A 12,625-nucleotide genomic window follows, 5' to 3' on the forward strand; every position below is an offset into this window, starting at 1 on the left:
ACAGTCTAACTCTGGCCTGCAGCATGACCGTACAGTCTAACTCTGGCCTGCAGCATGACCGTACAGTCTAACTCTGGCCTACAGCATCACCGTACAGTCTAACTCTGGCCTGCAGCATGACCGTACAGTCTAACTCTGGCCTACAGCATGACCGTACAGTCTAACTCTGGCCTGCAGCATCACTGTACAGTTTAACTCTGACCTGCAGCATCACCGTACAGTCTAACTCTGGCCTGCAGCATTAAGTACAGTCTAACTCTGGCCTGCAGCATGAAGTACAGTCTAACTCTGGCCTGCAGCATGAAGTACAGTCTAACTCTGGCCTGCAGAATGAAGTACAGTCTAACTCTGGCCTGCAGCATCACTGTACAGTCTAACTCTGACCTACAGCATAACCGTACAGTCTAACTCTGACCTACAGCATGACCGTACAGTCTAACTCTGGCCTGCAGCATCACCGTACAGTCTAACTCTGGCCTGCAGCATGAAGTACAGTCTAACTCTGGCCTGCAGCATGACTGTACTTCCTCTCAATATTAGACACGTGAATAATCTGGCACTAACGAAGGGAGAGAAGATCTGAAGAAGGAGGAAGGGCCTGATGACTATGGCCGGAGCTCTGGAGATGATCACCACGATGTCCTCGCCTATGGGGATGGAGAAGTCCACCACCGACATCCTCTCCCAGCTGGGACTGAAGTCCAGGGCTGCCATATCCGCCTCCTGTGATGGAAATGTTTACAGGTATAAAAGAGCAGGTCTGAGTGTAGACGCAAGTGGTCCCGCAACTCTAGACATCACACAATTGTTGCACTCTGTCAAATGATTCCGAGACCAGCAAACTATGAGAGATTTTGTCAATAAAACTTTCATAGCGTCTAGTTCCGTGGACGACTGATAACTCTGTGACAACTCCAGCATCGTCCATGGAATACTTCATCTTCTAGACATGTTAGACACTATTTCAGGGCCTATTGTCATAAATAGGTCATACTTCTGTCACATCTCAGCAATACTGGTAATTGATGAGTCCAAGATGTGTCAGCCTAGTGATACATCTTGGACACGTGTATCGCGCCAGCTTATCTGTCGTGCTGGTGGAGAAAAGAGTCAGTACACAGTACCCACTCACCCACACGTGAGGAATGACGTGTAGGTGAGAGACCACGTGGCTCACCTGGAACACCAGTGGGAAAACTCTTGAACTCCAGTGTCCCAATTTCTGAACACAAGTGGGACAACACCTGAACATCAGTCAGCCGCCTCCTAAACACCAGTGTTGAGCCACCTTTAGAACACCCTTGGGACAAGTCATGAACACCAATTAGCCTCATCCCTAATACAAGTGGGACACATCTTAAACACCAGTGAACCACAGCTTGAACACTAGATGAACACCTCCTGTATACCAGTAGAAGATCTCCTGAACACAATTGAGACACTTTTTGAACACTAATGGCACACCTCTTGAAAACCTGTGGAACACTTCCTGAACACGAGTCAGCCACTTCCTGAACACAAATGGGACACCACCTAAACACCAGCAGAACACCTCCTACACACCAGAGGAACAACTCGTGAACACAAGTGAGCCACCTACTGAACAGCAGTTTGGGTCACCTACTGATCAGCAGTGAGCCACCTACTGAAGAACAATGACCCACCTATTGAACAGCAGTGAACCACTGCTTGAACACCAGTGGGACACCTCCCGAATACTATGGAAAGGGACACCTCCTGAACACCAGAGTGACTACCTGAATACCTGTGGGACACCTCCTGAACACCAGAGTGACTACCTGAATACCTGTGGGACATCTCCTGAACACCAGAGTGACTACCTGAATACCTGTGGGACACCTCCTGAACACCAGAGTGACTACCTGAATACCTGTGGGACATCTCCTGAACACCAGAGTGACTACCTGAATACCTGTGGGACATCTCCTGAACACCAGAGTGACTACCTGAATACCTGTGGGACATCTCCTGAACACCAGAGTGACTACCTGAATACCTGTGGGACATCTCCTGAACACCAGAGTGACTACCTGAATACCTGTGGGACATCTCCTGAACACCAGAGTGACTACCTGAATACCTGTGGGACATCTCCTGAACACCAGAGTGACTACCTGAATACCTGTGGGACATCTCCTGAACACCAGAGTGACTACCTGAATACCTGTGGGACATCTCCTGAACACCAGAGTGACTACCTGAATACCTGTGGGACATCTCCTGAACACCAGAGTGACTACCTGAATACCTGTGGGACACCTCCTGAACACCAGAGTGACTACCTGAATACCTGTGGGACATCTCCTGAACACCAGAGTGACTACCTGAATACCTGTGGGACATCTCCTGAACACCAGAGTGACTACCTGAATACCTGTGGGACATCTCCTGAACACCAGAGTGACTACCTGAATACCTGTGGGACATCTCCTGAACACCAGAGTGACTACCTGAATACCTGTGGGACATCTCCTGAACACCAGAGTGACTACCTGAATACCTGTGGGACATCTCCTGAACACCAGAGTGACTACCTGAATACCTGTGGGACATCTCCTGAACACCAGAGTGACTACCTGAATACCTGTGGGACACCTCCTGAACACCAGAGTGACTACCTGAATACCTGTGGGACATCTCCTGAACACCAGAGTGACTACCTGAATACCTGTGGGACATCTCCTGAACACTAGTGGAACCTCATAACTCTGATAAGTTTCACTCTGAAACTTATCACTTACCCAAACACACGAGACTCCTCGTGAACACCTGTGGGAGGCCTATTGAATATCTGTGGGACACCTCCTGAACGCCAGTGGGACACCTCCTGAACGCCAGTGGGACACCTCCTGAACGCCAGTGGGACACCTCCTGAACGCCAGTGGGACACCTCCTGAACGCCAGTGGGACACCTCCTGAACGCCAGTGGGACACCTCCTGAACGCCAGTGGGACACCTCCTGAACGCCAGTGGGACACCTCCTGAACGCCAGTGGGACACCTCCTGAACGCCAGTGGGACACCTCCTGAACGCCAGTGGGACACCTCCTGAACGCCAGTGGGACACCTCCTGAACGCCAGTGGGACACCTCCTGAACGCCAGTGGGACACCTCCTGAACGCCAGTGGGACACCTCCTGAACGCCAGTGGGACACCTCCTGAACGCCAGTGGGACACCTCCTGAACGCCAGTGGGACACCTCGTGAACGCCAGTGGGACACCTCGTGAACGCCAGTGGGACACCTCGTGAACGCCAGTGGGACACCTCCTGAACGCCAGTGGGACACCTCCTGAACGCCAGTGGGACACCTCCTGAACGCCAGTGGGACACCTCGTGAACGCCAGTGGGACACCTCGTGAACGCCAGTGGGACACCTCGTGAACGCCAGTGGGACACCTCGTGAACGCCAGTGGGACACCTCGTGAACGCCAGTGGGACACCTCGTGAACGCCAGTGGGACACCTCCTGAACGCCAGTGGGACACCTCCTGAACGCCAGTGGGACACCTCCTGAACGCCAGTGGGACACCTCCTGAACGCCAGTGGGACACCTCCTGAACGCCAGTGGGACACCTCGTGAACGCCAGTGGGACACCTCGTGAACGCCAGTGGGACACCTCGTGAACGCTAGTGGGACACCTCGTGAACGCCAGTGGGACACCTCGTGAACGCCAGTGGGACACCTCCTGAACGCCAGTGGGACACCTCCTGAACGCCAGTGGGACACCTCGTGAACGCCAGTGGGACACCTCGTGAACGCCAGTGGGACACCTCCTGAACGCCAGTGGGACACCTCCTGAACGCCAGTGGGACACCTCGTGAACGCCAGTGGGACACCTCGTGAACGCCAGTGGGACACCTCGTGAACGCCAGTGGGACACCTCCTGAACGCCAGTGGGACACCTCCTGAACGCCAGTGGGACACCTCCTGAACGCCAGTGGGACACCTCCTGAACGCCAGTGGGACACCTCCTGAACGCCAGTGGGACACCTCCTGAACGCCAGTGGGACACCTCCTGAACGCCAGTGGGACACCTCCTGAACGCCAGTGGGACACCTCCTGAACGCCAGTGGGACACCTCCTGAACGCCAGTGGGACACCTCGTGAACGCCAGTGGGACACCTTCTGAACGCCAGTGGGACACCTCCTGAACGCCAGTGGGACACCTCCTGAACGCCAGTGGGACACCTCCTGAACGCCAGTGGGACACCTCCTGAACAGTGGCACGTCTCTCGTGCGAAAGTCGGACACCTCCTGAACACCAATGGGATACTTCTTTAGCACCTGTGGGACACCTCCATTGCACCAGTTTGCCACATCAAGAACACTATTGGACACCTACGAGCTTTCTCCTTAACATCAGTGTGCCACTTTCTGAACACTAATGGAACACCTGAACACCAGTGGGACACTTCCTGAAGACAGGTGTGACACCTACTAAACACCAATGGAACACCTTCACGCCAGTGGGACACCTCCTTACAAATAGTTGGTCACATCCTGAACACCATTGGATCAACTCTTGAACCTCTGCGAGCTTTCTCCTGAACATCAGTGAGCCACTCTCTTAACACCAGTGGAGCACCTCCAGAACATTAGTGGGACACCTCCTGTGGGCACCGACCTGTGAGATTTATATTTATTTGATTTATATGAATTTATATTTACGTTAATTTATATACTTCGATAGCAATTTGTATAATGATAAGTGGACTGTATTTCTGCAATAATCTCATAATCTCACAAATCGATCCTCTACACATTAGGAGGGGTTTATATTAATTAAATATATATGCAGCCAATCAAACTACAGTAATAGACTACATACATTGGAGAGGTTCCTTATCTTATTTGTACAGCAGGTATAACCAGGATGTAGAGACCACATTTTCCCTCTTTGAGGTAACTTCCATCACCCTGGTAACTGATGTACAAAGCATGCTTCCTCGTCTTGACCTGTCAAAAGGGCGCTAGCTGTAAAGCCAGATACCTATATATGACAGGTATATCAGAGAAACACTATACATGGAACAATGAAGACCTGGCTTAATTACCTTTAGTTTGAGGCTACCACGTGCTCTAACCGGGTCACCCTATATAATGACATTAATGGCCATAAATGAAAATCAACGGGTTTCGGAAAGAACACTTAACTTGATTTGTTGACAGCGTGTTGATAATGGTACACCTTTGGTTTCCATAACACTACGTCCAAGTAAAATTAACAGGAGCCGAATTTGCTCCCGTGCCTCTGGTCTCAGTATAAACAATGGCTGCCCTCCCTCACCCTGATGCCTAGCTTACATTGTCCAGATGTCAATAAGTGATAGAAGGGTCACATTTACTCTACTTTAATATTGATAATTAAGTTAATTTATATGAGATGTTTTTATGATGGTAAAGTCCAAAGACTAATGTATTTAAGAATAATTCCCACCATAATAGGTGGTGGTTTATAATAGTATTTGGTGATGATATCCCGTTTTCTATAGACGGTAATTCCACTACAAGTTACGTTTTCTATGGTTAACTTGTTTATACAACACAGCTATTATCTGTCTGTATGATATATTAAATGGTGTCGGATTTTCCGTCATAATTCCCCAGGGGGCTGCTCACGGGTCGAAGTCCTATTTAGAACAGACGAACACCGATACTCCTCCTTCGAATTATTAGATTAATTTGATGTTAGTAGTTAGTAATCACACATTTGTGCGTCTGTTCGTACAGGACGGATGTCCCGTACTAGAGTTGCAGGGGTTAGAAGTCTAATGCAATTTCATTTCCCTGTCAACTCTTGAAAGGCTAATATTCAAGCCTAAATACATATTATTTAACCCAGAAGACTGAATGTGATCAAGTACTACAGTCAAGTATGATTCAGGGACTGCAGTGAGATCAGTGACATTAGATATAACTTGAAGTTTGTTCAGGTAACTGGTCACTGATATATAAACACTGAGGCCCATGGAATACATCTTGATTAAATAATAAATGTATCAAATCAGTCATCAGATTTATTGGGGTTTAATTTAGTTAATTGATTCAGAAGATTGAATAGCTCATCATTAAAGTAAAGTATGGTTCTGAGACTGCAGTGGGTTCAGTGACATTGGTCGCAGTGACTTGTAGCTGTTTTAGGCTACTGTTCACTGATTTGCCACTGAGGCCCCATGAACTCATATCCAGCTTTAAATGATGATACTAACATCAACCTCTGTTGGTATAGTCAGCTGTAATCTCCTTAGTATAATGCTACTGGAGAAATATAATCAGCTGACAAATTTAGATTTCTATTGGTATTGTTTATCTGCAGGCATAGGTCTCCTCAGGCTTGATACTGGGCCTGAGAGTAATTTACCTCCTGCAGACTTTAACATGGTTATGCCCTGATATTTAGTAGGGCTACCGATGAATCGATGGCAATAGTCTGTCCCAACAAGGAGACCGAAGTCGGTGAGGTGATCAGACTTAATATTATCTGCCAATTTTATTCCTCTATTTCTCAGGAATTTGGCTGTTGCTCTCAGACCTTGAACTTGTAGGTCTACTGGTATTTTGTCCACCACAATGGCTTGTACTCTACAGACGTACCTGCCTAAACGTACTGATGGTTGTACCACCTGGTAGACTTGAGGTCCTGCATCTGTTACAAACCCTGAGATGTTGAATGACATCTGGGCTACAGGCCTTAATTGTAGTTCATCTGCCAGCTTTTTAGTGACATATGTTCTCTGGGATCCTTGGTCAAACAACCCACGGGTATGGACCTTGGCCCTCTTATTCAGGATGGTAATTTGGGCAGTAGGCAAAGTCGTATTACCTTTAGACTTTGCCGATTGGACACTCTTTGTTTGTTGCACCTTGCAGTACTGTACTGTGGTGGGAATGCTATCTTCCACCTTGGGGTTTGGAGACGTTGTTTTGGTGTCTCTGCACAATGCTGCAGACCTTTGTTACACCTATTACAGGTGTGTAATTGGGTATCACAGTCGTTGATGTTATGTTTCCTGAGGCCCCTCGTGCAATGTTGCAAATCTTTGAGTCGCTCAACACGGGCGTCACTATTAGGAAAATTAGAGCAGTGGTACATTGAATGTTTCTCATTGCAGAACAAACATGTTCCATAGCTTCCAGTACCCTTTGGTGTCACGTTCTTGGGTGACACAGTAACTATAGGCTTGGAGGGTCCCACTGCATATTCGCCCACACTGCCACTGTTCCACTTTGGTGTTGAATTATATTGTCTAGATTGATTTGGAGTACCTTTGGTACTCTGTGGTTTACTATTATTGGTTTCTGAGGGTTTACTTGGTGGTTTTAATTTGTCATGTGTTCGTAATTGATGAACTACTGACTTTAAACCCTCAGATATTTCATTCATGGATAAGATGCCTTTATTGTAATGAGCACTCATTTGTCTCAATATGTCCCTAGGTATTTTCTCCTGGACAATTATTTTCAAGACCCACTCAGCCCCGTTTGTATCTGCTGTCAGGCTGAGGGCATTGATCAATAATTCAACCTCCAGCTTGAAGACTTGGAGTGAATCAGCTGAAGCCTCCGGTGGGGGTAAATGCAACAGCTCATGAACTAAATGTGATGTTCTTACTTCTGGATCAGCATAATTATCCTTGAGGAGTTTTACTGCCAGATCATAGCCGTCATTAGTTAATCTAAGATGGGATACTACTGTTTTAGCCTCACCTGATAATTGGCCTTGCAAATAAGAGAATTTACTACTCTTTGGTAAAGATTGTTTTGAGTCTACAAGGTCAACGAATTTGTTCCAAAATTCGTCCCAATCTTCCTCATCTTTTCCTGAGAAAGTGGGTAAATTAATTGGAGGGAGTCGAGCTTCTGCTTGACTCGTATTAGATGCAACTGTTGTTGTTGTTGCTGTTGCCTTGTTCTGGGCAATTAATTTGACGTAAGGCTGTAACGTGGCCTGAGTGTGATCTTCATAATTCGCAAGATCAACCATAATGTCGTCTATTTGTTTCTGATAAATTGGTGTTGGCAAGTTCAGCCACATATGTTGCTATTTGGCATTTGATTTGCTCAAATTTACCTGTAGCTGCTTGATAATAGCTTTCCAGGTCAGCATAATCAACTTGAGATTGTTGTGACAAATCTTCACATTTCTTGATCTGTCTTGTTAAGTGGCCTTTAAGACCTATAAGGGTTCTTTTCATTCTCCCTGTATTATCCATACTGGCTAGTTGGTGAAGCCTTGTGGGACTTGTACTTGGGCTGCTCATAATACTGAACAAGCTCTAATGGTAGCCTAGGGTAAAATTCTGCACTCACTAGGCAATAATCCTACCTCTACTAGAGGTTAGCACTTAAAATTAATACACATTATATATATACAATCATACACACTAATGATTTGAGTGATAAACCAGTGTCACTGGAAGTACCTTTAGGTTAGTCCACAAAATTCGTGGATAATCTCTCGCGAAATTTAACACCACGAAATCCGTGAACAATCTCGCGACACAGTCACTAATTTGGCTGGCTTCTATATTAGCGCTGTCATTTCACAAAATAACACGCCACCAAATCTGTGGGTGTACATGAAACCGCTGACTAAGGCTTAACTGGGCTGAGGGAGGCTCCTGAGCTCCCTCGAGGCTACGCTGCCGTCTTTGACTGGCTTTGTTTAAATCACACTGCACTAGTTATTTAATGAATCCACTGGTTAACTGGTTCATCCGGTACTAAGATGACCAAATGTGGGTTCAAAGGATCAAATAATCCGTCATCCGGTTCGAAGATGACCAAATAATGTGGGCACCGACCTGTGAGATTTATATTTATTTGATTTATATGAATTTATATTTACGTTAATTTATATACTTCGATAGCAATTTGTATAATGATAAGTGGACTGTATTTCTGCAATAATCTCATAATCTCACAAATCGATCCTCTACACATTAGGGGGGGTTTATATTAATTAAATATATATGCAGATAATCAAACTACAGTAATAGACTACATACATTGAAGAGGTTCCTTATCTTATTTGTACAGCATGTATAACCAGGATGTAGAGACCACATTTTCCCTCTTTGAGGTAACTTCCATCACCCTGGTAACTGATGTACAAAGCATGCTTCCTCGTCTTGACCTGTCAAAAGGGCGCTAGCTGTAAAGCCAGATACCTATATATGACAGGTATATCAGAGAAACACTATACATGGAACAATGAAGACCTGGCTTAATTACCTTTAGTTTGAGGCTACCACGTGCTCTAACCGGGTCACCCTATATAATGACATTAATGGCCATAAATGAAAATAAACGGGTTTCGGAAAGAACACTTAACTTGATTTGTTGACAGCGTGTTGATAATGGTACACCTTTGGTTTCCATAACACTACGTTCAAGTAAAATTAACAGGAGCCGAATTTGCTCCCGTGCCTCTGGTCTCTGTATAAACAATGGCTGCCCTCCCTCACCCTGACGCCTAGCTTACATTGTCCAGATGTCAATAAGTGATGGAAGGGTCACATTTACTCTACTTTAATATTGATAATTAAGTTAATTTATATGAGATGTTTTTATGATGGTAAAGTCCAAAGACTAATGTATTTAAGAATAATTCCCACCATAATAGGTGGTGGTTTATAATAGTATGTGGTGATGATATCCCGTTTTCTATAGACGGTAATTCCACTACAAGTTACGTTTTCTATGGTTAACTTGTTTATACAACACAGCTATTATCTGTGTGTATGATATATTAAATGGTGTCGGATTTTCCGACACCTCCGGCACACCATTGGACACCTCCAGAAGAGCAGTCGAACATCTCCTGAACATTAGTAAGCCACCTACTGAACACTATTCAGTCACCTATTGAACTTCAATGAGCCTTCAACTGATCAGCAGTGAGCCACCTACTAAACAGCAGTGAGCCACCTACTGAACAGCAGTGAGCCACCTTCTGAACAGCAGTGAGCCACCTTCTGAACAGCAGTGAGCCACCTACTGAACAGCATGGAGCTACCTTCTGAACACCAGTGAGCCACCTTCTGAACAGCAGTGAGCCACCTTCTGAACAGCAGTGAGCCACCTTCTGAACAGCAGTGAGCCACCTTCTGAACAGCAGTGAGCCACCTACTGAACAGCATGGAGCTACCTTCTGAACACCAGTGAGCCACCTTCTGAAAAGCAGTGAGCCACCTACTGAACAGCATGGAGCTACCTTCTGAACACCAGTGAGCCACCTACTGAACAGCAGTGAGCCACCTTCTGAACAGCAGTGAGCTACCTTCTGAACATCAGTGAGCCACCTACTGAACAGGAGTGAGCCACCTTCTGAACAGCAGTGAGCCACCTTCTGAACAGCAGTGAGCCACCTACTGAACAGCATGGAGCTACCTTCTGAACAGCAGTGAGCCACCTTCTGAACAGCAGTGAGCCACATTCTGAACATCAGTGAGCCACCTTCTGAACACCAGTGAGCCACCTTCTGAACAGCAGTGAGCCACCTTCTGAACAGCAGTGAGCCACCTACTAAACAGCAGTGAGCCACCTACTGAACAGCAGTGAGCCACCTACTGAACACCAGTGAGCCACCTTCTGAACAGCAGTGAGCCACCTACTGAACACCAGTGAGCCACCTACTGAACACCAGTGAGCCACCTACTGAACACAAGTGAGCCACCTTCTGAACAGCATTGAGCCACCTACTGAACACCAGTGAGCCACCTACTGAACACCAGTGAGCCACCTACTGAACAGCAGTGAGCCACCTACTGAACACCAGTGAGCCACCTTCTGAACAGCAGTGAGCCACCTTCTGAACACCAGTGAGCCACCTTCTGAACAGCAGTGAGCCACCTTCTGAACAGCAGTGAGCCACCTACTGAACACCAGTGAGCCACCTTCTGAACAGCAGTGAGCCACCTTCTGAACAGCAGTGAGCCACCTACTGAACACCAGTGAGCCACCTTCTAAACAGCAGTGAGCCACCTTCTGAACAGCAGTGAGCCACCTTCTGAACAGCAGTGAGCCACCTACTGAACACCAGTGAGCCACCTTCTGAACAGCAGTGAGCCACCTTCTGAACAGCAGTGAGCCACCTACTGAACACCAGTGAGCCACCTACTGAACACCAGTGAGCCACCTTCTGAACAGCAGTGAGCCACCTTCTGAACAGCAGTGAGCCACCTTCTGAACACCTGTGAGCCACCTACTGAATACCAGTGAGCCACCTTCTGAACAGCAGTGAGCCACCTTCTGAACAGCAGTGAGCCACCTACTGAACACCAGTGAGCCACCTACTGAACACCAGTGAGCCACCTTCTGAACAGCAGTGAGCCACCTTCTGAACACCAGTGAGCCACCTTCTGAACACCAGTGAGCCACCTTCTGAACAGCAGTGAGCCACCTACTGAACACCAGTGAGCCACCTTCTGAACAGCAGTGAGCCACCTTCTGAACAGCAGTGAGCCACCTACTGAACACCAGTGAGCCACCTTCTAAACAGCAGTGAGCCACCTTCTGAACAGCAGTGAGCCACCTTCTGAACAGCAGTGAGCCACCTACTGAACACCAGTGAGCCACCTTCTGAACAGCAGTGAGCCACCTTCTGAACAGCAGTGAGCCACCTACTGAACACCAGTGAGCCACCTACTGAACACCAGTGAGCCACCTTCTGAACAGCAGTGAGCCACCTTCTGAACAGCTGTGAGCCACCTTCTGAACACCTGTGAGCCACCTACTGAATACCAGTGAGCCACCTTCTGAACAGCAGTGAGCCACCTTCTGAACAGCAGTGAGCCACCTACTGAACACCAGTGAGCCACCTACTGAACACCAGTGAGCCACCTACTGAACAGCAGTGAGCCACCTTCTGAACACCAGTGAGCCACCTACTGAACAGCATTGAGCCACCTACTGAACACCAGTGGGACACCTCGAGAGCAGTGGGAAGTTTCACGTGCGAAAGTGGGACACATCCTTAACACCAATGGGACACCTCCTGATCACCAATGGGACACATCCTTAACACCATTGGGACACCTCGTCAACAGTGGGTTGTCTCCCGTGTGAAAGTGGGCCATCTCCTGAACACCAATGGGGCACCTCCTGAACACCAATGGGACACCACCGGGACACTTCCTTAAGTCCACTGAGCAACCTCCTGAACAACAAAGGAACACCTCCTAAAAATCAGTGAGCCACTTCATGTAGACCAGTAGGACACCTTCACAACTGTGGGGCACCTCCTTTGCACCAGTTGGCCACATCTTGAGCACCATGGAACACCTCTTGAACACCAGTGGGTTGGAGCCGGTCGGCCGAGCGGACAGCACACTGGACTTGTGATCCTGTGGTCCTGGATTCGATCCCAGGCGCCGGCGAGAAACAATGGGCAGAGTTTCTTTCACCCTATGCTCCTGTTACCTAGCAGTAAAATAGATACCTGGGAGTTAGTCAGCTGTCACGGGCTGCTTCCTGGGGGTGGAGGCCTGGTCGAGGAACGGGCCGCGGGGACACTAAAAAGCCCCAAAATCATCTCAAGATAACCACCTTATTTTCTTGTGATATTACCATAAGAATATACTTTACCTATAATCATTGCACC

At 47.5% G+C, this 12,625-nt stretch overlaps 1 protein-coding gene across 1 annotated transcript in view; it reads right to left on the reverse strand.

Moving 5' to 3' along the window:
• Positions 1 to 435: 435 nt before the first annotated feature.
• LOC138364456 (glutamate receptor ionotropic, kainate 5-like) overlaps positions 436 to 12,625 on the reverse strand; it is a 45,482-nt gene continuing 33,292 nt past the window's right edge. The window contains exon 5 of the mRNA XM_069324093.1: positions 436 to 723. Coding sequence (XP_069180194.1) covers positions 436 to 723 — 288 coding nt within the window. The remainder of the gene's footprint in view (positions 724 to 12,625) is intronic.

Source organism: Procambarus clarkii, chromosome 13, assembly GCF_040958095.1.
Source record: "Procambarus clarkii isolate CNS0578487 chromosome 13, FALCON_Pclarkii_2.0, whole genome shotgun sequence".
Lineage (NCBI taxonomy): Eukaryota > Metazoa > Arthropoda > Malacostraca > Decapoda > Cambaridae > Procambarus > Procambarus clarkii.